The 27,717-nt window shown below is 44.4% G+C and overlaps 1 protein-coding gene across 5 annotated transcripts; it reads left to right on the forward strand.

Annotated features, from left to right (window-relative positions):
• Positions 1 to 173: 173 nt before the first annotated feature.
• On the forward strand, positions 174 to 27,717 carry LOC122751839 (zinc finger protein 260-like). Of its 5 annotated transcripts, none has more exons than XM_043999026.1 (6): positions 1,463 to 1,599; positions 9,037 to 9,213; positions 14,964 to 15,055; positions 19,268 to 19,394; positions 21,197 to 21,292; positions 24,063 to 27,717. In XM_043999026.1, the coding sequence occupies exons 2-6, from the start codon at positions 9,180 to 9,182 to the stop codon at positions 26,240 to 26,242; spliced, it is 2,529 nt and encodes an 842-aa protein (XP_043854961.1). In that variant the 5' UTR covers positions 1,463 to 1,599; positions 9,037 to 9,179; the 3' UTR covers positions 26,243 to 27,717. The 5 variants fall into 5 exon arrangements, with proteins under 5 accessions (XP_043854959.1, XP_043854961.1, XP_043854960.1 ...); XM_043999025.1 differs by having other exon boundaries at positions 1,507 to 1,599; positions 8,999 to 9,213; XM_043999027.1 differs by having other exon boundaries at positions 1,557 to 1,599; positions 9,042 to 9,213.

The raw sequence follows: 27,717 nt of genomic DNA on the forward strand, positions 1-27,717 counted from the left end.
TTATGCTAGTGTCTTCCTTCTCCAATTTATTAAATACATATAATTTGCACAAAGTTGTTTTCATGTTGTACCCCTTGTTAGGCTGTCTTCTGCCTCTCCAGTGCTTAGCAGTGTCTGGTCCATGACCAATACTTATAGAAGGTAGCCATTGCTCCCAAGGACTATATAAGCCTTCTTCAATTCCTGAAAGATGGGAGAGGGAGGAGGGTTGCCATCTTAAAGGTCTCTCTGTGGCCATCTTCTGTGTTCCTCGGATAAATCACAAATGCTTTACTAAAATCACAGCAAACGCTATCAGTAACACTTCTGTGTTCTATAACTTTAGTAACTTAAACGAAGGAAATGAAGGCAATCAATGGCCTGTTCTTGGTGAAGCCGTATCTCTTTCCGACATCTTCCTTTTTTAGCTCCTCTAATTATCTCGAATATTCCATCAACAGTTGCTGGAGTTTGCAGTCCATTGTTTCCAAGAGTCCCACGGGTGGATGGTGCCACTTCTGTGTTCCAATGTTCAGCCGCCAGCCCCAGCACGTTGGCCATCCTTCCCAGCCGGTGCTGTCTTACAACTGGACAGGCCTTAGTCAAATCCCCTTTAGGGTCGTCGTTCTCGGGGTCGCTCACAACGTTTGGCGGCTCTGTCCCAGCCCTGAGACCGCGACCCTCCTTTGCAGGTGGCCCCTCATTTCCAGCCTTCTCTCTCCCTCCTCTAGGGCCAGAGGCAGGGCAGCCTCAGGGCTGGGATTGGGGAAGGGAAGGAGCATTTATGTTGCTCCTACTGTTTGCCGGGCGCTTTACAAACGACCTCACTTGATTTTCACGACAGACCTGTCGCGATTCTCAAAGATGGGAACACTTCGACAGGCTGATGTGAAGGTGGCTTGCCATGGGTTTGCATTCACACCCAGGTCTTCCTGACTTCCCGCGCTCGGTCCAGCCCCCGGCCATAGCAGCGAGCGCAGCTCACTTGTGTGGTTTGCTTCCAAGGCGGCAAAGAGCTTCTTTAAAGAGCTTTAAAAGGGAGACGGGATCGATAGAGACTGGCCGGAGGACTGACGAGGCCCGCAAGTGGTCACCCGGCCAAGGCCAAGGCCGGTTGCGGGGGGTGGGCGGGGAGGTGGGGGTGTTAGGACAAGAGAGGCTGCAGGTGAACCTCAGGGGAGTTGGGTCTGCAGCAGGTCCAACTCTGGCTCCTCTACAGCGGCCCCGCCTCCAGTCAGTACGCAGGCGCACACGAGACACTCTAACGGGGCGCAGAGCCTTCTGGGAAATGGAGTCCGGGGACGCGCCCGGTAGAGCGGACCACGTAGGGGCGTCGCTCGCCTTCGGACGCCTGGACTCCGTCTCCCAGAATGCGTCGGGAACTCCTCCTGCCCGTCCGGGACGGATGCCGCAGCGCCCGGTGTACGCCGGGAGTCGTCCTTCCGCGTCCCGGCCTCGCTGTGTTTCCGGCCGTGGGAGCCAGGTCCCGCATTGTACCGAGAGTCCGGACGGCGGGACTGGGCTTGGTGGAAGCTCTGGGAGTGCGCAGGCGCAGCACCGTCCGCGCGCCCCCTGGTGGAGCTGGTAAAGGAGGTAGCGCGCCCCCGGCGCCCCCTGCGGGTAAGTCCTGACCTAGCATGTGGGTGTGCCTGTGACTAAGGGGGTGGACACCCCGGGGGCTAGTTCTTGGTGCCTGACCACCACCGCCACCCCCAGGAGCAGGAGCATCAGCACGGAGGGCGCTGTCAGCCTCGCGGGGCGCCTGCATGACAGGTGTGAACTCAGGGCCACCACGACCCCCGCTGTGACGGCCCCCACTTACAGATGGGGAAACTGAGGCAAACGGGGCGCAGACCTTCCCAAGATCGCTCGGCCGGGACGGGTCAGGGGTCAGGCTCGGGGTCTTCTCCCCGGCTCCGATGCCACCCAAGCTTGGGGCTCTGGGCATGGGGGGACAGTCTCGGCCCTCCGTGGTCAGACGGTCCGGGCACTGAGCGGACTGAGGTCATTTCCCAGGCCGTGGGGGGAGGGTCTGCACCTGTGCTTTCTCCCGGTGGGTCATTTCGGACGAGGAAACCCGTGCCCGCGGCCGGTCAGCCGCTGCTTTGTAAGTGGGGGTCCTAAACGTCGAGGGAGAGGACTTGAGCCCAAGCGCGAACCAGTGGCCCTCTCAGGGGGGTGCTGACGGCCGTGAGCGTCCGCGGATGTGGCCCCTTGGGTGTGGCAGCGACGCCCCCTTCTCGGTGCGGAGGCTGGCTCTCTCCCCCACTTGTACCCACTCCTGCAGACTGGGGTCCTTACCCGGAGAAGTGGTGATCCCACATTCCTGAGTGAACCTTGTTGTGGGAGATGGACCTTGACTACCCAGAACTGTAGCTCTGGGGTCCCCCGGTGTCCTTGTCATTTTAAACAATGAGCCAAAATGACACCAGAGCCCGTACCAGACACAGATGGTAAAGGAATTCGTGAGCGGTGCGCCTTGACACCTTGTAAGCCACTCCGGGGTCTTGGCCAAGAGAACCCCAGATGGGGTCGGGAAGGGTTGGACGTGAGGGAAACAACTGAAGGACAAAATACGCACCCCGGCTTGTGGGACTCGCTCTGGGTCAAGACTCCTTGGAGGCTGCGGTCACAGGTCTCCATGTGACAGCGACATTCCAGCTCAGTCTGTCCTGTCTTAGGAGCCAGCAGCAGGGGATTCTCAAAGGGCTGTGACTGACCATTGCCCCCATCAGTGTGCGGGACCTAAGAGGTCTCTGTGTTCCAGCTGCATCCTTCTTCCATAGGCTCTAGGCTGATGCCACTGGAGTAACGGATACCTGGAATCTTGTAGCCATGGTGGGTAACAGAAGTCCAAGCAGAAGGACCTATTGGATGGTCTACTGGGCACCTTCTGATGCCGCTTCCAGTGTCCCCACTCAAACTCAGGCCTGCGGCAATTCGAGTCACAAGGCAGAAAGACCTGGGAAGGGTTAGGTTTAAGGGGCAAGCTTTCTGCCCTGAGCTGAATGCCAGCTGGATGCCCTTACTACCTTGGGACCTTGGTCTCCTAGCTAACTGGCCACCAGCTTCTATGGGGAAGATGCCCACCCCTGTAGCACTTCCTCTCCCCCACCTCTCTCTTTCTTTCCTGAAAAAGTCCAGCCAGAGCTCTTCCCTCTCAGTAAATCCTCCAGCTTTGTTGTGGTGAGTTTGGATGGAGAGCAACCATGGGCGCATCTTGATTGCTCCTCACAAAGAGAGGAGGAGGACAGCTGCCAAGGGAGGCAGTCTTGGTGTATGCCTGCAGCTGGTACCAGTCATGGAGAGGAGGCAGAGGAAGAGGCGTATCCATGCTCTGGGCTCAGACAAAGAGGAAGTGTGATGTCAATAGGAGACTGCCCTGTTCTCTGTAAGGCCCGTAAAGGTATTCTCTAAGGTGCCTGAGGAGTGGGCAATGGGGGCATGGAAGTAGGGAACCTCAGGGTGCCAGGCTAGCAGAAGCCGAAGGGAGGAATGCCCAGTCACTGCATTTATTAACCTTGGCATCCTGCGGGCTAGAGCCAAAGCAGGCAAACTAGCTTTCAGTGGTCTAGAGTTTACTAACAGAAGGCAAATAGAGATAATCACAACGTAAGTCTGCACATAAGCCTGGCTCACACTCTACCTCCACGGCATGCCTGTCTCTGGGGGAAATGAGCACAAGCTTACCAAAAGCCCGTATTAAGGCACGTGAGATGGAAGCCGCGTGCTCATGGAGGCAGCTGACAACTTTGCACTAAAGGCCTTCGTGTCCTGGATGTGTAACATGCTTCGGGACAGAACCAGCCTTCTCCTGGGTCTATCTTGGCTCCTGGATCCAAATCTGTTTCTCTGCTACTCTTGGGTTGCTAAAGCAGTGATGAGATCTGTAGCAGACAGAGGCCTGAAAGCCTGGAATCTGTGTAGCTTCTCAGATCTGCTCTCTTGGCTGGGCATTGAGGCGGCGTTACAAGCTTTCAGTGAAAAGCCGTGCCTTTCAGCCCAGGATCTGCAGAATTATTCAGCTCTGCTGTCTCTTCCACGAAGATTTTCCCTTCTGGGACCACTGAACTCAAGGGAGGTCCACAAGCATTTGTTAAATGCCTTCAATACACCAGGCACCATTCTAAGTGCTGGGCGTACAAAGAAAGGCAACAGAGAATTCCTTGATTTCAAGGAGCTCACAGTCTCATGAGGAGGACCACATACAAGAAGATCTGTACAAAACGATTGGATGGATGGACACAGAAAAGGCTATTTATAGAAGGCTGGATTTTATTTGGGGCTTGTAGGAAGCCAGGAGATGGAGATGAGGAGGTGGGGCATTCCAGGCAGAAGGGACACCAATGAAAATGCTTAGAAGAGAGGCAGCTAGGTGGCACAGTGGATAAAGCACCAGCCCTGGATTCAGGAAGACCTGAGTTCAAATCCAGTCTCAGACACTTGACACTAGCTGTGTGACCCTGGGCAAGTCACTTAACCCTCATTGCCCCCCCCCCAAAATGCGTAGAAGGAGGCCAGCATCACTGTGTGGCAGAGTATGTGAGGGGGAGGAGAGGGGAGGGGTGGTTATAAGGTACAAGGAGTCTAGAAAGGCACAAAATGACTAACACGGTCATGTTTTACATAGTTGCACATGGATAACCCACTTCTGATGGCTTACTATCTCAGTGAGGGGAGGGATAAAATTTGTAACTCAAAACTTTAAATAAAAATGTTTATTATTTTTTAAAAAAGAAAAAAGGCTAGAAAGGTAGTGTGGAAGGCAGGGGGGCACAGAGTTTATGTATACGATCAGACCTGAGCTTTAGGAGTATCAGTCTGACAACTGAGTAGAGTATGGATGAGTGAGGAGAGACTTGAGGTAGGGAGAGTAACTGGAAAGCTATTACAGTAGTCTAGGTATGATGTGGGCTTGCACCAAAGTGGTAGCAGTGTCAGAACAGAGAAGGAGATGTGTGCAAGAGATGTTATAAAGGTAAAATCTATAGGACTTGATAACAGATGAGATATAGGAGGTGAGAGAGTGAGGAGTCAAGGATAACTGGTTTCATGAACCTGAATGACTAGGAAGATGATAGCATCCTCCACAGTAATCAGAAGGTTAGGAAGAGGGGAGAACTTGGCAGGAAAAGATAATGAGTTTAGTTTTAGACGTGTTGAGTTTACGATATTTAGGACACCTAGCTCAAGATGTCCAATATGCAGTTACAGATGTGAGTCTGGAGGCTAGGAGGGAAGTTAAGGCTCGATAAGTAAAACTGAGGGGCAGCTAGGTGGCGCAGTGGATAAAGCACCAGCCCTGGATTCAGGAGGACCTGAGTTCAAATTTGGCCTCAGACACTTGACACTAGCTGTGTGACTCTGGCCAAGTCACTTAACCTTCAATGCCCCGCCAAAAAAAAAAAAATGAAAATGAAAATAAGTAAAACTGAGAATCATTAGTTTAAAGATGATCATTGGATCCATAGAAAGGCAATGAAGGGTAATGTGGATGAGCATCTAGAGGATTTCTTCTCTTAAGCTGTGAATGGCACTAGAGTGCAAGACAGCCTTTCCCTAGCAGGTTTTTCAGTCTGTGGGGAAGCCTACTTCCCCCAGTTAGCTCCCAGCATTCGAGCTTCTCTCCAACATCAGCCAAAGAGCTTCCTTTCTCTAGTCTGCTGGTCTCAGCTTGCTTGTTTCTCTTGGTATCTCATCCCTGTCTTGGCTGTTGTAAGAAGCTTGTCCCATTGCCTCTGATACCTCTGCTCGGGGCCTTCTAGCCTAGATCGAGAAATCCAAAATTCTCATTTTTGTCACATATAGCACAAGTAGCACATAAGAAATTATTCTGTGTTTCCCCAGATAGTTCTTTGATTTTAAAAACATTAAAGTTTTTAAATAGGCATATAAATTAGTTGCTGGGAAAAATGTCACTGTAACCAAAAATAAGTACTTTTGCCTGTGGTAAGCAAGGTGGTTCTCTCTTAGGTCTTCCCAGAACTCTATTTCCTTTATCCCTTTCAGTAAATAAAACGGAACAAATTTTTTTGTTGTTGTTCAGTCGTTTTCAGCTATGTCCAACTCTTTGTGACCCCATTTGAGATTTTCTTGGCAGAAATGCTGGAATCATTTGCCATTTCCTTCTCCAGCTTATTTTAAAGATGAGGAAACTGAGGCAAACAGGGTGAAGTGACTTGCCCAGGGTCACACAGCTAATAAGTATCTGAGGCTAAATTTGGACTCCAGCCCCACTATTCTTTCCACTGCACCACCTAGCTGCTCAACTAAGCGTCAAGGCCTTGGGTACATCTGCCTTGACTCAACATTGAAAGCTAATGCTCATTCTCAGATATGTGGCTGGAAATACCAATAGTGACTTGGGCTGGGCTGTCCCTTGCCCTAGGTGGTAACATCTGCCAAGTGTGGGACTGTTTATTTCACCCCTATTCCCTCCCTGTGATCCCAGCAGCTGCTACCTGGGAGCTCAAGCAGCCTCAGAGCAGCCTCACTGGCTTGGTTCTCACAGTATCTACTGTGGTTGATGTAGGTGCCTGCATTCAGTGCTTTCCTGATCCAGTCACGTACATGAGAGCACTCCCCTGGACATCAAGGAAGCCCATACAGACCTTTAGCAAGACAACACACAGACACCATCTCCCTCACTCGATGATCATCCACAAAACTGGCCAGACTCCCCCTGGAATCCCAGCAGGAGGAGTCAGGGGGGTTTGCTGGTTTTCATGGGTATAGGAAATGCCCAGTGTGAAAATGGCCTTCAGGATGCAAACAGCTCCTCTCTCACTCACAGACTTGGAGGGCTCCTTGGGTACGGAAGAGCAAAGGTCACACAGCTGGTAGGAGTCAGAGGCAGGGCTTGAGCCGGTCTTCCTGGCTGTGGGCCAGCCTCAGTCCCCTACCTCATGTGCTTCCTCTCCAAAGAAGGTAGCCAGAATAGTAGCTGTGGGCATTTATACAGCACTCACAGACCCGCACAACACTACGCAGATGTGAGGCAGTAGGGCCTGTGGTAAAACTTATTTGTAGTAAAGTTTTAGCTGAATCATTTGGGAGGAGCCACACCTGGCCCACCCTGAGAGTTACTCTCATATGCTGCTGAACAGCTTTTGAAGGACCTCCCCTTTTTGGGGGAAGGGAGGTTGAATGCTACCTGTAGGGAGCCTAGGCGTGTTCCGAGGCAAGGCCTGGTGGTGTGCATGCTGGCTCTTGGTCTGGCAGGTTGTTCAAGCTTGGGTGAGTTTAATTACGGAAAACCCTAATAGGCTAAGTTTATAGTTAATAATATTCATCTGTATTTCTATTTTCCCATTTCCTTATCTTTGATTTTTATTAGTTTCACCTTTGTTGTTTAATCAATTCCCAAGTAATAAAATCTGATCCTTTTGTGAACTAAAGCTTAGAGGCTCCTTTTTCTTATTGGCCTGGGAGAAGTATCTAAAAAGAATAATTCAGAGGGGAGATTAAACCTAAAAAAAGGTCCCTCATATTTCCGGCATCACCCAAATAGCTCTTAGTATATCCAATTTTGGCCCTCACAGGCCTCTCCACGGCCCTGGGAAGCAGTGATTCAAGGATTACAAATTCAAGGACGGTCACCCCTGCTTTACAGAAAGGGAGACTGAGCCCCTGAGAACTTACATCACATGCCTATGATCACCCTGCTAGTGTCTGGCACAGAATTTGTGCCCCAGGGCTCTCCTCCACTCCATCACTCTGCCTTTGGCCTCACAGCTAGCACTGGGGGCGGCATTTGAATCCAGGGTTGGTCCCTGGCACCACACTGCCTCTCAGGAACCACCCCTGGTAATTCCTTCCAGTGATGACAACTCTTCCATGATCCATCGGTTCTGAAATGTACAACAGATCCAGCTAGTACACCTGGCATATTCCGAACCACAACATGGCAGCCCCAACTTACCACCTTCTTCCATTTTATCCTCTGACTGGTCCCAGGAGGGAAATAGGGCATGTTCCTCTGAGCCAGATGGGTAGATGGGTAGATCAAACACAAAGCATGCATGCATGTGTGTATATATACACATGCATACATGTGTGTGCACCTATACCCATGTATGTATATAGACTTATATCTTGTAAGGGGCTAAAATTCTAGCTATACTGTCGAAAATATCTAATGAGTGGTTGCCAATAAATTATAAGCTTTAGACTTTTAAGCATTTATTAAGGAGAATAAGAATTTGGTAAAGAGAGAGAGAAAGGCAAAAATCTAACTATTTCTAAGAGACCCTATCATCTGACCCACCATGGTGAGGTCAGGCACCAAAAAGAGACAGAACCCCTCCGCCAGTGTCTGCTTTCTACTTCATGTCCCCCTCCCAGAAATGGGAGGCTCCTCAAGTTGATTGGCTGGTAGCCTTGATAGACAGTACCCATGAGCAAACGTCACTTCCTGGCTTGCCCTCAGAGGCCTTCTCCTCATGGCGGAGTTTTTCTACAGTAAGTCTCCAGAAGGTGGCGTCATTCCAATCATTCCAATCTCATATGTATGTATATGTGTATATAGAATGGACATATGAGATTGTGTATATATACATGGAATGTGTATGTCAGATGTGTGTGTATATACATATCTGTTTACAGGATATATATATATGCATATAGAATGTATGTATTAAGTTGTATACATATATACATTTATAGAATGAGATGTGTCTACATATATGTACATATATGCATATACATTTACAGACTATATATGAGATTGTGTATACATCTATGTTTACAGAATGTATATGTGTCTATACATCTGGAATGTATATGTGAAATGTGTGCACATTTGTTTACAGAATAGATATATAAGGTGTGTATATATGTATACAGAATATATATATGAAACACTTGTAAACATGTTTACAGAATGCATGTGTGAGATGTGCATATACATAAATGCTTACAGAATGTATATGAGAGATTGTATGTACACTTATGTATACAGAATGTACATATGAGATGGGTATATATTTTATTTCTCTATTACATTTGTTATGTGTTGGAGGCTCTGGGCCCCAGGTTTACAGTCAGGATTCCCCTCAGAGCAGAACCTTCCGAGGCCTTGGGGCAGCACCTAATGGGAGGAGGCAAATCTTGGAGGAGCCGAGGGTGCCATCCTTCCTGACCATCTGGGCTGGGCAGAGACGAAGTCAGATCAGACAGAAGACAACAAGAAGAGGTTGACCATGGAGAATTTGGCCCTGATATTTGAGGAAAGAGGTGAGATTACAGAAGTGTTGTGAAGGGAATGAAGTCAACTCATAAAACCAGGTCAGGGGAGGGGGTCAGCAACGGAAAGATCAAGGAAAGCAGCCAACCCCACTTTTCATTTGCCTTCCTCTACTCACTGCCTCTCAACATCCACCATCACTTGGCCCAGATCTACCAGCACTTTCTTCCCCAGCTGGTTCCATGCTATCAATCAGTCAGTCAATGAACAAGCATCTATTAAGCACCTGCTTGGTACCAGGCACTGCGCAAGATACTGGGGATATAAAGACTGCATTGAGCCAAGCCCTGCCTGAAGGAACTTACATTTCACCGTGACCTTTATCACATGACAAGCACGTCTCACTAACTACATAAATCTCAGAATGTGTGAGTCTGGCCAGCCACACAGAAGTGATGGCTCCAACATCACACGTGTTTCCTGATCACATGACATCGAGATCTTGCTCCTCTCATCCTTTTGATGAAAGCATGAAAGGCTCAATGATAGGTAACCACTGCTAGGCTCTTGTTCTGATTTTTAGCATTTGAGAAGTCAGATAAAAAAGATGAGCTCTTTATAGCTTTCACACCTCATCCAGAAGTCTGTGGCTGCCCTGTTCCTTAGCTACAAAAGCACTTCAGTTGGGAAAGTGCCATGAAAGTAGTGACAGTATTTTCACAGAACATGTGAAAACTGGACATTTTACATTGTCATGCCTTCCTCAGTCCTCCCTCCTCCTTTCCCCGGGCTTTGATCACGCCTCACCCATGTCTTTTTGCACCAGAGAAAACTGGTATAAATGAATTATTTGAGATAGGAAAAAATACTTATCAAAAGTTAGTTAAAAAAAACCTTTTAAATTATCAAACCTTAAACAAAAGCACAGACTGCATGAACATTCATGCTCAGAACAGAGATTTCCAACATCCGCTGGCTCTCCCTGAGAGGTTGCTCCCTTCAGATGAGACAGCCTCCCTGGCTCCCCTGGCCAGTCCTGGCTGCCCCTTCACTCTTCTCCTCAGCTCCCTGTCAAGATAGGGGAGTTGGAAGACTCCTTGCCCCCCACTGCTGCTTCCAGGTCGTCTCCCTGTCACCACCATTCAGTTACCTCTCCTCCTTTGAGGTCTGTGACATCTCCATGGACTAATCACCATCCTGTAGACACTTTCCAGGACGTGCTTGTTCCTTTCGCAGTAAGTTCAGTGTCTGGTTCACAGACTTTCCCTCCTCCTTACTCTTGCCCTCATACTGGGACTTCAACAACCATATTAACTCTCCCTCAAACATCCCAACCTTTAACTTCCTCCACCTCCCATTAGCTGTTCCTTCACCCCACCTCAGCCACACATAAAAATGGACGTGCTCTTGATCTTGCCATCACCTATATTCCTATTGGTCTGGTCAGCCACAGTAGGATACAGTATACCTTAATTCCAACAGAGTGATGTGATTTTGGTCCTCTTTGAGAATGAAGGACAACAGCCAATCCCCTCCATGTTTGAGAAGTCTGAAATCCCCTTATCTGAAATCCCACTCTGTTGGGTTCCCTCTTTCCCCTCTTCCCATACCAAACTCTGCTCTTCATCCACACTGTGACCCCTAGGCCCTTGACCCTTTATTTCTCTCCTAGGCTATCTCCTCTTCCCTCCACTCTCTTTTCCCCATCTTGATCCCTTGCTTAACTAGTTAAACTCCACAGTTCTCTTCTCTTGAGTCCCTAGTCCCCTTATCATTTCACTGACTGTACCTGAGAAGCCTCAGCTTGGATCACTCCCACCATCCCCTGCCTTTAGTCCTACATGCATGCTGCTGAATGAAGATAGAGAAAATTACACAACTACAAATTTATGTTACCAGACCTCAACTGGGACCTCACTGCTGCCTGGAAATCCCATAATCCTTCTCCTATCAATTCCCTCTCCCTCTCTCCACAGGGGCTCTTCCAAACCTTTTCACCCCTCCTCAAGCCTCCCATAGCCCCCCTTCCCTACCATTAGCTGAGAAACCTTTCCTCACATTTTACAGGAAAAAATTGAGGTCATCTATTGAGAGCTCTTTCTTTCCCCTTCTTATCCCCTATGACTCAGATGCCTTCAGCTTACCATGTTCTCCTTCACCCCTGTCTCACATGATGAAGTGGTCTTACTCCTTATCAAGGCTAACCCCTCAACCTGCTCAAGTAATCCCATCTCCTCCAACAGGTCGCCCCCTCTGCCATCCCCACTCATTTATTTTTAGCCTCTCTCTCTGGTGGCTTATTCCCTACTGCTTACAATCATACCCACGTCTCCTCTCAAAAAACCCTCATTTGATCAGTCCATCTCTGCCGTTAGTCTCTATCTCTTCTGCCCTTTGTAGCTAAACTCTTTGAGAAGGCCTTTTGCAATGGGTGTCTCCACTTTCTCTCCTTTCAGCTCTCTTCTTAACTCCACAGTCTTGCTTCCACCGCATTATTCCATTGAAACTGCTCTTTCCAAAGTTACTCATGATCTCTTAGTTGTTAAACCCTTTTCTCCATCCTCATTCTTCTTGGTCTCTCTGCAGCCTTGGACACTCTTGACCCATCTCCTTCTTGACACTCCTCTACATTTTCAAGATACCTAATAAGGAACAAAGGGCAGAGAAACACAAAACTATTCCACAGCATAAAAGCAGATGGGGCAGGTGGGATCACCCAGTCTCTGGGTCAGTTAAACCTTAGCATACACACATCCTTGGGGCTGAGACCAAACCATTCAAACCAGATTCTATCCCTTCACAGAATTAGCATAGAATAAAAAGAGGAAACCCAGGATAAAGCCTTTGTGGGGAGAAGGGTTGATGCAGGTGAAGAACCAGCAAAAGAGACTGAAAAAGAATGGTCAGACATATGAGAGAACCAGGAGAAAACAGTGTCACAAAAATCCAGAGGAGAAGGTGATTTACAGTGTCAATTATTACAGAGTGATCAAGGAGGATGAAGATGGAGAAAAGGTTATGGATTGGGCAATTAAGACATCATGGATTGATGACATCTTTAAAATAGGGTTGAGGGGTAGAAGGAATAGACTGGGGGAGGGGAAAGGGGAGAGGTGGAATGGGGAAAGGTAGCTCACATGAAGGAAACAAGAAAAAAGCTTATGATGGGGAGGGGAAGGGGGGAAGGAAAAGGGCACTGAGTGAACCTTACTATCATCAGAATTGGCTCAAAGAGGGAATAACATACATACTCAAGTGGGTATAGTAATATATTTTTGCCCTGTGGAAAAGTGGGTGGGCAAGGAGATGGGGGTGGGAGGGGATGGGAGAAGAGGGGAAGGAGGGAAGGGAAGTTTGGGGGAGGGAGCTGTAAAAAGCAAAACACTTTTGAGGAAGGTGAAGATGTTCTGCATGTCAGCACATGTATGACATATATTGAATTGTTTCATTTCATAGGGAGAGTTGAGGAGGGAGGGAGGAAGAAAAATTTAAGAAAACAGAATTAGCTCAAAGACCTTAACCTCATCAGAATGGGCTCCAGGAGGGAATAACATACACACCCAATTGGGAGGAGTAATCTATTTAACCCTACTGGAAAGTAGGAAGAGGATAAGGAAGGAAGGGTGAAAGAAGGGTATACAGAGCTGGGGAAGGGACAGTCAGATGTAAAACACTCTTGAGGAGGAACAGGGCAAAATAAGATAGAAAATAGAGTAAATACATTGGAAGGGAATAAGATGGAGGGAAATAGTTATGATGATTGACTACAATGGCAAAATGTATGGTACCTACTCTGCTGGGCTATTGTGAGGAGAATTATTTATCAAGTTTAAGGTATTATATAAAAGTTATGATGAACAGGATGCTATCAGAAAAGCCTGGAAAGACCCACATGAACTGAAGCAGAGAGAAATGTACTGTATACAAAACAACAGCAATAGTGTAAGATGATCTGCTGGGAAGCACGCAGGTATTTTCAGCAAGGCAATGATTCAATATAACTCTGAAGGACTTATGAAAATTGCAGTACACCTACAGAGAAAGAATTGATGGTATGTGAAAACAGACTGAAACACGTTTTTGGTTTTTTTGGACAACTCCTTAATATGAAGTCTTGTTTTCATCTGTTTTCTCTCACAACCTAGATAATGTAAAGATGTTTTCCATGACTACTTATGTCTAACTTATATTGAATTGCTTGAGTTCTTGGGGTGGGGGGTGGGAAGGGAGGGAGGAAGAGAAGTTGAAACGCAAAAGTTTTTTAAAAATTGATGTCAACATTTTCTTTTACATGTAATTTGGAAAATACAATTTTATTTTTTTTTGTGGGGCAGTGGGGGTTAAGTGACTTGCCCAGGGTCACACAGCTACTAAGTGTCAAGTGTCTGAGGCTGGATTTGAACTCATGTCCTCCTGAATCCAGGGCCAGTGCTTTATCCACTGTGCCACCTAGCCGCCCCCAGAAAATACAATGCTAAACAAAAAAAAAAGAACTATGTATATAGGGAAGATATATGCAACATTTTTCTGATAAAGGTATAATTTCTAAAATATATATTAAATTGATTGAAATTTGTAAGACTAAGAAGTATTCGCCAATCAATAAATGGTCAAAGGATATAAATAGGCAGTCTTCAGAGGAAGAAATTCAAATTGAGGAATGGCTGAATATGGTATATTAATGTGATACAACCCTAGTACACTGTAAAACAAAAATGATGAAGGGGAAAGTTTCAGAGAAACCTGGAAAGATTTGTGTGAACTGATGCAAAGTGAAATAAGTAGAACAAGGAGAACAATTTATACAATAACAACAATATTGTAAAGATAAACAACTTTGAAAGATAACTCTGATCAATAATGTAAGCAACCATAATGCTAGAAGACTTGAGATGAAATATGTTATGCATCTCCTGAATTCAGGAGTTCCTGAGTTCAAATCTGGCCTCAGACACTTGACACTTACTAGCTGTGTGACCCTGGGCAAGTCACTTAACTCTCATTGCCCTGCAAAAAAAAAAAAAAAAAAAGGTATTGTTCTTAGAAGCTAGACTTTGAACTTAACTCAAGATCACCTTCAAGTCCAATGAACCCATAGATTTAGATGATGCCTACCAATCAGCCTGAAGCAGTGTGTAAGGACCGCCCATGCTCCAGACCCATAAAAAGCTTCCACAACCAGGAGAGAGTTCCTGATCAAAGCAGGCTCGTGGAGGAGGACTTGAGGAAGAACCAGACCAGGCTGGAACTCTAGGCTAGATAGGCCTTTTCTTAACTTTCTGAACTCCATGTGAATACCTGTATGCTTTAATAAATGTTTAATGCCCAAAGCCTGGTGCTAAAGCTTCTAATTTAAGGCAATCACACAATTTAGATTTTAAACATCACAACTAGAACAAGGATCTGTAGTCAAGAGGAAGTGGAGGAGGCAGGAATAGAGAGAACCTCATTGTGTGTCAGCAGAAATTGTAGCCCAGAAACAGAGTAGAAAGTGAATGGAAAGGACGCCCAGAACAGACGTGTTAAACACATGCTGGTGTGACCTGAACCAGAGTAACTGGGAAATAGTTAACAGAATAAGTAAAAATGCCATAGAACATAGATGAAGTTAGCATGTGGTTGTCTGAGTCAATACATGGCCCACAGGAATCCTCATGTATGGTTTAGTGGCCCCTATTTCTATTTGAATATGATACCTGGAGTGTGGGGTTGGCAAAATAGAGGAGCCTGGGATGAGATGAGGGCATGTAGGATGCTGGTGAGGGCTGGTCTCTCCCATGACTTCTTTCTTCTTCTCCAGTTCAAGCTCCTCAATACTCTGTTATTTCCCAAGATTGTTGCATAGAGGATGAGGAGGGGGCGACTTCTGGATTCCTGATGTCTAGGTTTCAGGTGAGTTCAGGTTTATTCTCTTTCCTGAATTACCATATCATTTATAAGTATATAAAACCATCTCTTTCCTTTATCTCTGATGGTCTCTGTACTTCCAGATTCCTTCTAGGGTATCAAGCTTCCAGGATTTTTTCTTTGGCTACTTTAATGGTTGATAAAGAGGTTCCAAAGAATTTAAGTTGGAATGTAGCCTGGCAAGTTTCACAATGGAGGTATATAATTTTTTTAGCATGGCTGTGCTGGTGGAAGTTCAGTACCTTAATGTGGGCTGAGAAGTTACACTGTATGACTTCAAAGGTTCCTTTCTACTCTTCTTAAATTTTTTTTAAGATTTTTAAAATTTTGAACTTAAGTACAAAATGAGAAAAGAAAAAAAAAGTTGCCAAGTACATAGGAGAACACAGCAGAACATAGGAGAGGATTCACTATAAAACAATAAATTTCCATTTCAAGAAAACCTATATAATAAATACAGGTTGTTTTCAAATCTTCCCAGCTTTGCTTTCTTGTTGGTTTTCTTTTGTTTTCTGCTATGCACTTTTTACTTTGTTATTTTTCACCCTCCCTCCCCCTAAAGAAGACTGCAACTGGGGGCAGCTAGGTGGCACAGTGGATAAAGCACCGGCCCTGGATTCAGGAGTTCCTGAGTTCAAATCCGGCCTCAGACACTTGACACTTACTAGTTGTGTGACCCTGGGCAAGTCACTTAACCCCCATTGCCCCGCAAAAAAAAAAAAAAAAAAGACTGCAATTAAGTGTGGAGATAGATAGATACGTATATATGTATGTATATATATATATACACACACAGAGATTTCTATACACGTAAATGTAAGACTGTACTACACTTATTTCCACTCATCATCTATTTCTCTGAAGTTGGATAGCATTTTCCTTCACAAGTCCAAGTCTTTCTGTACCTTTCCATATCAATTGGCTCATCGTCTCCTATGCCACAGCAATGTTCCGACCAAATCACATCCTATCTGAGATATTGTCCATGAAAGGTTTTCCCCCGTTTTCTGCATTTATTCTGTTCTTGTCTACATGGGTTTTATTTGTACAAGAAAAATTTAATTTAAAATCATCAAAAGTATCCATTTTACATTTCCACACTGCTCTCACTTGACAATATAGTTTAAGATCTGATCCTGCCGAAACTATTGCCTTTACATCTTTTTTCCTGTTTTCTTTGAAGCTCCTGACCTCATTCTTCCAAATGAACTTTGTTATTGTTTTTTCTAACCCAGTAAAAGAATGTTGTTAGTAGTTTAATCGGGAACATTGAGTCCATAAATGAGGTTAAATTGTTATTTTAAAAATTATATTGGAAGCAGCTAGGTGGCACAGTAGATAAAGCACTAGTGCTGGATTCAGGAAGGATCTGAGTTCAAATCTGACCTCAGACACTTGACACTTGACACTTATAAGCTGTGTGACCCTGGGCAAGTCACTTAACCCTCATCCCCCCCCCCCAAAAAAAAATTTTATACTGACCTTACCCATGAACAATAAATATTACTTCAATTGTTTGGATCTGAGTTTAGAAAGTATTTTATGTTTATCTTTGAATAGTTCCTCTGTCTGTTTTGGCTGGTAGACACTCAGGTATTTTATGCTGTCTAGTTATTTTAAATGGTCAAACAATTTTGAATACTATTGCTGACACATTATGTAGTTTCTCTATTTCTCACTTTTGATTAAATCTATTTTAACTTTGACTTTGTCTGATTACTATCCCTACGTTTTTACATAATAAATTCTACTACTGCCCTTTATGTTTATGTGTATCTCTCATGGTTATATTTCCTCAAAGCAATATATTGTTGAATTCAAATTTTTATTACATTATCCATTTCCATTTTGTGGGTAAATTCATCCCTTTGACATTCTAAGCTACAATTACTTGTGTATTTTCCTCCTCCCTATTTTTCCTCACTATCCTTCTCACCCTATTTACTCTATCTTTCCTCAACTCCTCTGTTTTACTTGTACCTACTACCTTGCCCTACTATTCCTTACCCTACCTACTTAAGAGTCCCTTCCTTATCCTTTCTCCCCTCCCTATCCACTTTTTTTTTTTTTAGTGAGGCTATTGGGGTTAAGTGACTTGCCCAGGGTCACACAGCTAGTAAGTGTCAAGTGTCTGAGGCCGGATTCAAACTCAGGTCCTCCTGACTCCAGGGCCGGTGCTCTATCCACTATGCCACCTAGCTGCCCCCCAGAGCAATTTTCCTTGATGATTTCTTGCAATATTGTATCAAGATTCTTTTTTATCATAATTTTCAGGTCATCTCATTATTCTGATATTCTTTCTCCTTGATTTGTTGTCCAAATTAGTTGTTTTTCTTATGAGATGTTTCACTTTCTCTTCTATTTTTCATTCTTTTCGTTTTGTTATATAATTTTTTGTTGTCTTAAAACGTCATTATCTTCCCTTTGCCAAATTCTAGTTTTCGAGGATTTTCTTCCTTAAGTTTTTGGTTCTCTATTTCAAATTGGTTGGCTTTTTTTTCTTGATTTTCTTGAACTGCTCTAATTTTTTTCTTAATTTTTCCTCAATCCCTCTTATTTGTTTTTTAAAGTCCTTTTAAAGTTCTTCCAAGAACTCTTCTTGTGCTTGGGACCATTTGACATTTCTCAAATGGGAATGGCTTTTTTAGCTCCATTATCTTCCTATGAATATGAACCCAGATCTTCTCTAGCCCCATAGCAGCTATCTATGGTTGGGTTCTTTCTTTGCATTTTTATTTGTTTTGTTTTTTAGCAGTTGTTTTCTGAGGCCTGTCTTGGGGCCCAACCTTAGACTCTCCTCTTCATTCCTTAGCCATGGTTAGGTCCCCAGCCACACTGTCCTTCAAATGACCTTGCTCCCTATGGTCCCTCTTGCGGCTGCAAACCACAGCTGTCTAAAACCAGGGGCTGAGCTCTCCTGCAGGTGCCCAGAGCCCGCCCACAAGGTCCCCCACCCCTCACTACTGCACGCACCAGGTATGTGCTAGCTCCTTCTCCCCACAGTCACAGCTTGGGATGTGTCTGGTCAACACAGCTGTGCTCGGTGTCCCTTGCCAGTGGAAGGCCTTTCAGTCTTCTCCTACTCAGCTGTCAGTTGCCCACACTGTCTGTGGGATGAAAGTTTCTAAGGCTGAGGCTGCCTCTCAACTCAACTACCTCCATGCCTTGTTGTTTGTTGATTTTGCAGAGTCACCCTGGAGGTGTTTGCACCTCACTCATGCTGAACCTCCACCCTTAGAAGTAGGGTTTTTCCTGGGGTCTTCTCAGATTGTCTTAGGAGGACACCTACTTCACCCTGAGTTTCGCTGCTCTGAGGTGACATTCCATCTTTCTTTTGTGGAGGGAATTTGGCAAGCCAAAAGTTTTCTGATCTACCCCGCCATCTTCCCAGAATCCTCTCCCCTTCCTTCCTACTCTTAAGAGATCTCTTCTCTTCCAAATTAATGTATGAGAGAAAGTGGAACCCACATTGGACAAGATGGCAAGAATTCATCATCATCTCGGGAGAGTCAAATTTCCATGAGTGCCAGAAGACAAAAAGGCTAAAATATAGTTATGGAACTGGAATTCCAGAAAGGACAACAGAAAGGGCAGGAAGCATTATCATATGTCAGAGCAAGCAACAAGCTGTTTACTCAGCACTTGCCATATGTGTGCTCCATGCTGGGAATACGAACAGAAACAAAAAGAAAAAAATCCCCTCATTTCAAGGGGCTCACATTCCAATGGAGAAGAGCAGGGAGCTGAAAGGGGCAGGGTGGCCCACAGGGACACGGTGGCAGAAGCACAGCTGGGAGAAAAGTGAAGCATTGCTGGCCTGGGCCTTTCCCCAAACTAGAGGCCTGTGGCAGAAATGGGCCAGCACAGCGAGAGGCCTGTTACAAGGTATGAAGGCCTCAAGTGATGAGAAACCCTCTGAGGTGACATGGCCGTCAAATCCATAGAGTCGGTTGGTTGGGTTGAGAAGTCAGCCAGAAATCAGAAATCCCTCCAGTGGGGAGGGAGCAGAGGGCAGGGCTTAGCTCACTTTTGAGCAGTCATGATTTTGCTCAGTGTCTTGGTCAGTGGTCAGTTGGCAGTGGTCACATGGGTTCTGCCTCCACTGGATGTTACTTGATTCAGGCTCTGCTCCTACTACTTTGTGATATCAGGTCCTCAGGTGGGTGAAGCATGAGCAGAATTCATTTGATGTTTCAGAAACCGGTAACATTCAAGGATGTGGCTGTGGAATTTACCTGGGAGGAGTGGAGACATCTGGAGCCCGCTCAGAGAGACCTGTACCGACACGTGATGGTGGAGAACTATGAGAACTTTGTCTTCTTGGGTAAGTCCAGCTATATCTTGTGACCAAAACCACCACTAACAACAACAATAATAATCTGCCCACTGGCATGTCACGATTTACTTTAATTCTTCAAATGTGTATTGAGTGCCCACGGTGTGCCCTGCCCTCAAGAAGCTTACAACACACCAAAGGAAGCTGAAGGTTGGAGGAGGGAGACGCCGATGGGTATCATGTGCCACGGAGTTGTAAGCCAGCAGAACTGAAGATGGCAGGTGAGGAGTTAGCTGATGAGTCCAGATTGTGGCCCTCTGTAAAGGAAGGCTGTGAGGGGCATTTAGTGCTCTCCCCTCCAGCCCTCTGATCAGGAAAGTCTCAGGATGGGGGAAAAGGGAAGGGGATCTGAAATGCTTAGCTGTCATAAAGGAACATTCCAGATTGTGTATCATATGGAAAGGTTCCAAAACCCTTGATAGCCAGTAAACAAAATGTTTCCTTTCCCTATCAGGTGAAATGTCTTTCATAGTAAAAATGGAAATTTGTAGCTTTCTCATGCTGGCTTTGAGGGTAGAGCTTCCATACTCCTTGTTTCTTCACCAGAAAGATTCTTAGTCAAGTCCCCAGGGAATCAGGCCACTTCCTACAGGAAACCTTCCCTGTGCCTCCCCCCATCCTCTAAACATTTTCCCAGGCATTTTGCTTGGAGTACTCCTGTGCACGGATTTTACTCTCCCCAGACTGAAGGCACCAGGATGGTGAACAAGAACTATGTCTTAGCTAAACTTTGTATCTCCCCTGAAGAGTTCATTGAGGAAGCATTTACTAGATGCACCATGAATTAAAACTTGTAGATGACACAGCTCTGGATGGCATAGAGAACCTACTGGACAGTGGATCAGCATTTGGCTGGATCCAGGAAGATGAGATCCAGTGGATCTACGTAAAATCTTACACTTGGTTACAGTCACCTTCAGAAGGACAAGACATGGAAGGCCTGGGGCACCAGCAGTTTGGAAAAGCTTTAGCGGGGGGCCAAAGAAGTGAATGGCTGTTGAGAGGGCTGGGGCCTCCAGGAACAAGGAGGCGGTGGTTCCTCTCTACTCCACCCTCACTGGGTCTCACCTGGAGGATTGTGTTCACTTCTGGGACACTGATAAGCTGGAGGGGGTCCAGAGAGCAGTTGGGGTGGGCGAGGGTCATGAGTCCTGTCACGCTGTGTTGGAATTCCTCCTGAATTCAAGGAAATGAGAATTTTTAGGCTGGAGAAAAAAGGTTCAGGAAGAACACAAAGGTTCTGGTCACAGATTTGGAGGGCCGACAGGTCGCCCTTTGAGTCTTGTTGGGCTCCAGAGGGTAGAATCAAGAGTACCGGGGACAAGGGGAAAAGGGGAAAAGGTTTGATTCAGGAAGCATGTTCATGCCAGGCCAGCTGCCCCAGAGGGGCCTGGGCCTCCTGAAGTCAAGGCTTCCCCTCCCTGAAGGGTTCAGGCAGAAGAAAGATGTTCTGGTGGCAATTCTTTTCCAGGAAGGGTTGCGCCCAGGTAGGCTCAGAGCTCCTCTCCAACGCTGTGAGACCATGAAAACCCAAATAAAGCCCCGGGGAGACACCCAAAGGCATGCAAAGGTCTTGTCTAATTTTTTGGATGGTCTGGTGAACTGCAGTTTTTTTCTGAGCCTAAATTTGATCTGAGACCCATTCTTGCTTAGAATTCAATGTAGAGCATGCTTCAGAGACCCTTTGTATAGCAATCCTTTCTTAGCTACCCTGCTTCCCATGAAGAAAACCTGTCTCTGAGGTGTCTTTTCAGCCCCTGTTACTTCCTCATTTCCTTTCTTCTGAATAGGGCTGCCTGTTTCCAAACTGGACATGATTTCCCTGTTGGAGAGAGGAGAGGCACCATGGATGCCCAAGGGAGAAGTGCCAAGGAGACGCTGTCCAGGTGAGCGGGCTACAAGATGCCACCTAGGTATCTCTCAAAGGCCAGGCTTAGCCTGATCCATGCTGGGTTGGGAGATCCCAAAGGCCCCTTGACAACCTTGGGATGCAGTCTGGCATGAGCTCCCTTTTTCACTAGAACAAATCCCTTTGGGGACAGCTTTCTCTCCTTATTTAGCCATCTCAGGGAAAGAAATGTTTCCTCCCTTTTGTTGGTTTTAAAATTCATCTTAAATTCCCTGCCATCAACAAAAATGTTCATATCCACAAATAAGTCTTTTTTAAAGTTTTTTAATCTCTTTTGTTTTTACCTTACTTTCATTTCCAAATAGAGTCAGTACCACTCCCTCCCACCCCCCACCTGCCCAGAGTTATCCCACATAACAAAGAACTGAAAGGAAAGATAATGGAAAAAGTAGATAAGCCAAACTAACCTGTCATCAAAATGGACACAGGGTTCACAACGTTCCACCTCCCTGGTCCCCCAGCTTTGTGAAAAGGGAGGAAGGTCATTTCTTGTCCCTGCTTTAGGCCTCGGGTGGTCATGAGAGCGTTCAGTGTCTTTGCTTATTTCCTTCACGTTGTTGTGAGACCTCCCATGCTTCTGAGCTACAAAGGGCATGGAATGAAGTCCTTGGGCTTCCCTTTGTTGGGTCTGCTTCCACTGCTGGTGCACACTGGATATCAGGCTTCTAAAGCTCCATGTTTGCTATCATATCTCTCCTTTCCTGGTCATTGCTCTTGATTCTTCCCCACCTTCAGGGCTGCAACTGCCTTCAAGAAAACCTGACATTCGGTTGGCAGTCCCTGGGGAGTCTGTGTTCAGTGAACCTTTTCCTGGCAGAAGAGCAACATATTTATGTAAACCAGTTCTATTGCCTCCACCATCATTTGTGGAGTTGTGGTCAGTAAGCCTTTCTCAGTCAGGGGAGAGCATCTTTTCAACCAGATCCTTCCTTCAGTCAAGATGTAAACTTCTTCCCTGCACCAGAGGTCACCAAGAAGGTAGCATATGTGCAACCTAAAATCATATCTACATATTGAACTATTCTATTTTTTTGGTGGGGTAATGAAGGTTAAGTGACTTGGCCAGGGTCACACAGCTAATAAGTGTCAAGTGTCTGAGGCCAAATTTGAACTCAGGTCCTCCTGAATCCAGGGCTGGTACTTTATCTACTGTGCCACCTAGCCGCCCCTGAACTATTCTTAAAATCCAATTATAGTCTAATCTCTAACTTTGTCCTTCCAGCTCTCATCCTCCTTATGATCATGAGCTTCCTTTAGTTCTTAGTACTCATCAAACTTTCTGACTGTAACAAGTAGCCCCAGGGCTCACACTCAAACAGAAGAGGAACTGGGGGAAATTGTGATTAAAAATGGTTTTCAATTTCTCCCTCTAAACTTTTATCATTTCTGTTCTTTTCCTGTCCAATATTTTTCAGAATTATTGTTATAAAATTTCCTGAAACATATTGGTTTCTTTTTTTATTCACCATTTGGGAGAAGCTCAGTAATTCTTTTTTTCTTTTTTTAAAGAATTGTAATTACTGGGATGATCAGGAAAGGCTTTGTACTGGACTTAGCAGCACCTAAACCAAGATTTTTTTTTTTGGTGGAGCAATAAGGGTTAAATGACTTGCCCAGGGTCACACAGCTAGTAAGTGTCAAGTGTCTAAGGCCAGATTTGAACTCAGGTCCTCCCGAATCCAGGACTGGTGCTTTATCCACTGTGCCACCTAGTAGCCCCCAAAGCTCAGTAATTCTTAAAAGTTTCTGCAATTGCTTACCCAAATGCATCCCTTCTGTATACTTAGTCCGTTTTCCAGTTGAATAATAGCATAAGCTATTTCTGGTTTTTCCCCCTTTCTTTCTGATTTTTTATTGTTCTTATGTCCAGAAGATGATTCTGCTTTTCACTGAGTATTGGTTTCAGTAGCATCTGTTAGTGCCTTTTGAGCTTTGGCTTACACATCATTTATTCCTAGGAGCAATGTGCTCTGATACCCTCTCCTCACCTTTCTAGTTTTAATTCCCTGTAAATAGAGTTTGTTCTTCCTGGACCAAATTGAGCATCATTCACCTTTATACAAGAGACGGAAGGTAGAATTTGTGACAAAACAGTTTCCTTTTCCTAGCATAGAAAACTATGATTAGCATTAGATATGATTTTTAAAATGTTTATTCTGTAGAGGCCAAATTTAATATGGGGACAGTTCATTGGGTGGCTCGCCATAATATTGGGGTTCAGAAAATAATGAGGGACCTCTAGGTCCAAAGCTTCCTCCCCTCTGAACTGCCTTTTTAGTTATTTCTCCCCGGCCAATAAGAAAGAAGCTTAACAGCCTCTTTACCACAAACAAATCAGGTTTTTATTAAAAGTCAAGGACAAGGGAATAGAGAAAGAGGAAAATGGATAATCTCCCTGGCTCTAGCAAAGGCTGTCTCAAAACCCAAACTCACTTTCAGCTCAGCTCATTCAAAGAGCTGGATTTTATTAACTCAGCACCAGGGGTCTGTCATTTCTATGGCAGCCAGTCTCCAGTCTGCTCCGACAGCTCCTCCAAGGCCAGAGAGAGAGAGAATTCCTGGTGGGGTCCCTTTTATATCTTTTTCTTTTACATCACTTAGGCTTCCCCTCCCCAAAATCCATCACTGACAAGGGTTTTGGGAAGGGGGTGGAGGTTGTTGGGTTTTGTTGTTGTTTTTTAAAGAAAGAGGTGGGGGGAGAAAAACAGCAAAATTGGTGACTAGTGACTTTTACATTTTTCCTTCAGGTTCCCATACTCAGGAGATCAGATGTGAAACTCAGGAATCAAAGTGGAAACGGGGCATTAGCACAGGAATATCATCTAAGAAAAGGCTAAAGGAGGACAGCTCCTTTCATTATGAAATGGGAGAAACTGGAGAATATCATGTCATTTTAGAAATACCAAAAGGGATAGGATCCAGACAAGTAGCAGGCACTCACAGAACAACATTTAACATAGTGAGTCTACCTCAGTGTAATACTTTCAGAAGTTTTAGCCAAGGGTCTGGATTTGCTTCACCATGGAGTAGTGCTATGGGGGAAAGTTCCCATAAATATAAGACACTTGGTAAAAGCTTCAGGGGGATTTCAGACCTAATTAAATGTAATACAGTCTCCATAGCAAAGAACCATTATAACACTTACAGGAAGCCCTTCAGTTACCACTCAGATCTAATTAAATTTCATAGACTACGTGCTGGAGAAAAGCTACATGAATATAGTGAAAGTGGAAAGGCCTTTGGCAGAAGATCAAAACTTACTGAATATCAGAGAATTCATACTGGAGAAAAACCATGTGAAAGTAGTAAATGTGGAAAAACCTTCCCTGACCAGAGACCCTTGATGACTCATGAAGGAATTCATATTAAAGAGAAACCTTTTGCCTGTGATGACTGTGGGAAAGCCTTCAGCAAGAAGGGACACCTTATTAGCCATGAGAGAATTCATACTGGAGAGAAACCTTTTGAATGTAATGATTGTGGGAAAGCCTTCAGCAAGAAGGGACACCTTATTAGCCATGAAAGAACTCACACTGGAGAGAAACCCTTTGAATGTACTGAATGTGGGAAAGCCTTTATCCAGAGGGGAGACCTTAATAGACATCAGAGAACTCATACAGGAGTGAAACCTTTTGAATGTAATGAATGTGGCAAAACCTTTGGGGAGAAGGGAGCCCTTATTAGACATCAAAGAACTCATACTGGAGTGAAACCCTTTGAATGCAATGAATGTGGGAAAGCCTTCAGTGCAAAGGGAACCCTTATTATACATCAAAGAACCCATACAGGAGTGAAACCCTTTGAATGCAATGAATGTGGGAAAGCCTTCACAGAAAAAGGAGCCCTTATTAGACATCAAAGAACTCATACTGGAGTAAAACCCTTTGAGTGTAATGAATGTGGTAAAACCTTCAGTAGGAAAGTATACTTTATTAACCATCAGATAAGTCATACTGGAGTAAAGTCGCTTATTTATAATGAATATAGGAAAACTTTCAGTCCAAATGTATACCATAATAATCATCAGATATCTCATCTTGGAGTGAAGTCTTTTGATTATAATGAGTGTGAAGAAGACCTCACTCTGAAGGGATACCTTGAAAGTCATCAGAGAACTCACACAGGAGAGAAATCTTTTGAATATAACGAAAGTGAGACAGTGTTCACTGAGAAGGGAAAACCTAATAGACATCAGGGCACACATACTGGAGTCAAACCCTTTGAATGTAATGAATGTGGGAAATCCTTTATTGCCAGAGGAAGCCTTATTAGACATCAAATAACTCACACTGGAGTGAAACCTTTTGAATGTAGTGAATGTGGGAAAGCCTTCAGCCAGAAAGTACACCTTATTAAACATCAGTTAACTCATACTGGAGTGAAGCCCTTTGAATGTAATGAATGTGGGAAGGCCTTTAGTTTGAAGGGTCTCCTTGAAAGACATCAAAGAACTCATACTGGAGAGAAACCTTTTGAATGTAAAGAATGTGGAAAAGCCTTTAGTTTGAAAGGACACCTTGAAAGACATCAGAAAACTCATACAGGAGAGAAACCCTTTGAATGTAATGAATGTGGAAAAGCCTTCAGTGAGAGGAGAACCCTGATTAGACATCAGAGCATTCATACTGGAGTGAAGCCTTTTGAATGTAATGAATGTGGGAAAACCTTCAGAGCTAGGGGAACCCTTGTAAGACATCAGAGAATTCATACAGGTGTAAAGCCTTTTCAGTGTAATGCATGTGATAAAGCTTTCTCTCGGAAGGATGAACTCATTAACCATCAGAGAACTCATACTGGAGAGAAACCCTTTGAATGTAATGAGTGTGGAAAAGCCTTCAGTCAAAAAATATACCTTGTTAACCATCAGATAACTCATACTTGCATGTTATATCCTCCCAGTACAACATGGTTAACTTCTCAGCATTAGTGGACACCCTATTTACCTATGAGATAAATTATCCTGATGAAAAACCTCATCTATTTAATGTAGGAAACTCTTAAGAAACAGTGAATTAATGTGAAATACAAAGATTCTCAATTGTATGATGATGGAAATTCATCTGGGATGTTGTAAACTCATATACTATGATCTATGCTAAAGAATAAATGTGTAGATGTGATATGTGGGGCATAGTCATCTTTTGTTGAATACTGGAGAGTTAAGTTGGTAATGAATGTCACCAGCTACCATATTGTTTGGAGCTCTCAGAGATTAAAAAATGAATGTCCTTCCTTGCCAGTCTTTGCTGTAACACACCAAAGATGTCAGTAGGTGGCAACAGAGCTTCCTAAATTTATGGATCAAATATGCATGATTTGGGTGTTGTTTTTTTAATTAAACATTTTGGCAAAACCACTTAAATTTCTTATACTAGATCAGTTCTCTCAATTTTGTTTTGTTTTTTATTCCAAAATTAACTGATTATTAACAAAAACATTTAAGTTTGAAAAACATTAGCATCTATGAAACAATAATCTTTATTTATACTTCATTAAAATATTTGTATATTTACTTCCACAAGATAACAAATGTTTGTTTGCTTCCTCGTTGCCTTCTGAAATCTTTTTTTTTTCATGCATTTTTCTAGATGATTTTGGTGTTTACACAAAATTGGAGTATGTTTTTTTCTCCCTCTATGTTCTTAACTCTGCATTATTTCATGTAAATTTTATGTAAATTTCACGTAAAGATTCAAAGATGGAATGACACATAGTCCTTGGGATTAAAAGAATTTATAATCTGCCAAGGGAAATAACTTTCTCACAGACACCTTTAAAAGAAGTTAAAATGGCAAAAGAGAAGGCTAAAATGAGTGTTAAAGTATTCTGGGTTCAAAACCATCCCTGCCTATCCCTGGGACAAGTTTCTATCCAGTTCATAGGTTGTGTTTCCATTTTGCAGTGCTACAACCAGCTGTCTGCATTTTCTCTCAGGCACAAGCACCCCTAGGGTCATGGAATCATCAAGGTTATAGCCAAAGAGTTTAGTGATCATGTTGTCCAGCCACCTCATTGTATGAATGAGGAAAATCAGGTCCCAGAAGATGGGAGCTGTCCAAGGTCCCAAAGGCAGCTCTTACTGAAATTAGTAGTTTTGATTCTACTGAGATCATGGGCTTCCTTCCAAAGTCATAGCCCCTGTTAAATGAATATATGGATCACCTGGATTTGATAGAGGTACTTTATTATCCAAAAGTATTTTTTATGAAACCCTGGGTTAATAGGAGCAAAATGTCCTTCAACTGAACTCCAAACCTGAACCCAAATAGCTAGCAAATAAAAGACCCTATCTAGTGACTTTTTTTCCCTCCAGATAGTAAGTCCCTATCTTATGGTAACATCTGGGTGTCCTCATCCTTGCCAAACCCTTTTTTGGAATCCTGTAGTTTTATCATGATGCTT

The sequence above is a fragment of the Dromiciops gliroides genome, chromosome 3 (genome assembly GCF_019393635.1).
Source record: "Dromiciops gliroides isolate mDroGli1 chromosome 3, mDroGli1.pri, whole genome shotgun sequence".
Taxonomy (NCBI): domain Eukaryota; kingdom Metazoa; phylum Chordata; class Mammalia; order Microbiotheria; family Microbiotheriidae; genus Dromiciops; species Dromiciops gliroides.

Coding starts and splice junctions, on each gene's coding strand:
- LOC122751839 (XM_043999024.1), top strand. CDS start 1,350: ATGCGTCGGGAACTCCTCCTGCCCGTCCGGGACGGATGCCGCAGCGCC. Junction 1,600..14,963: donor GCCCCCGGCGCCCCCTGCGG/GTAAGTCCTGAC, acceptor CTTCTTCTCCAG/TTCAAGCTCCTCAATACTCT. Junction 19,395..21,196: donor TGAGAACTTTGTCTTCTTGG/GTAAGTCCAGCT, acceptor TCTTCTGAATAG/GGCTGCCTGTTTCCAAACTG.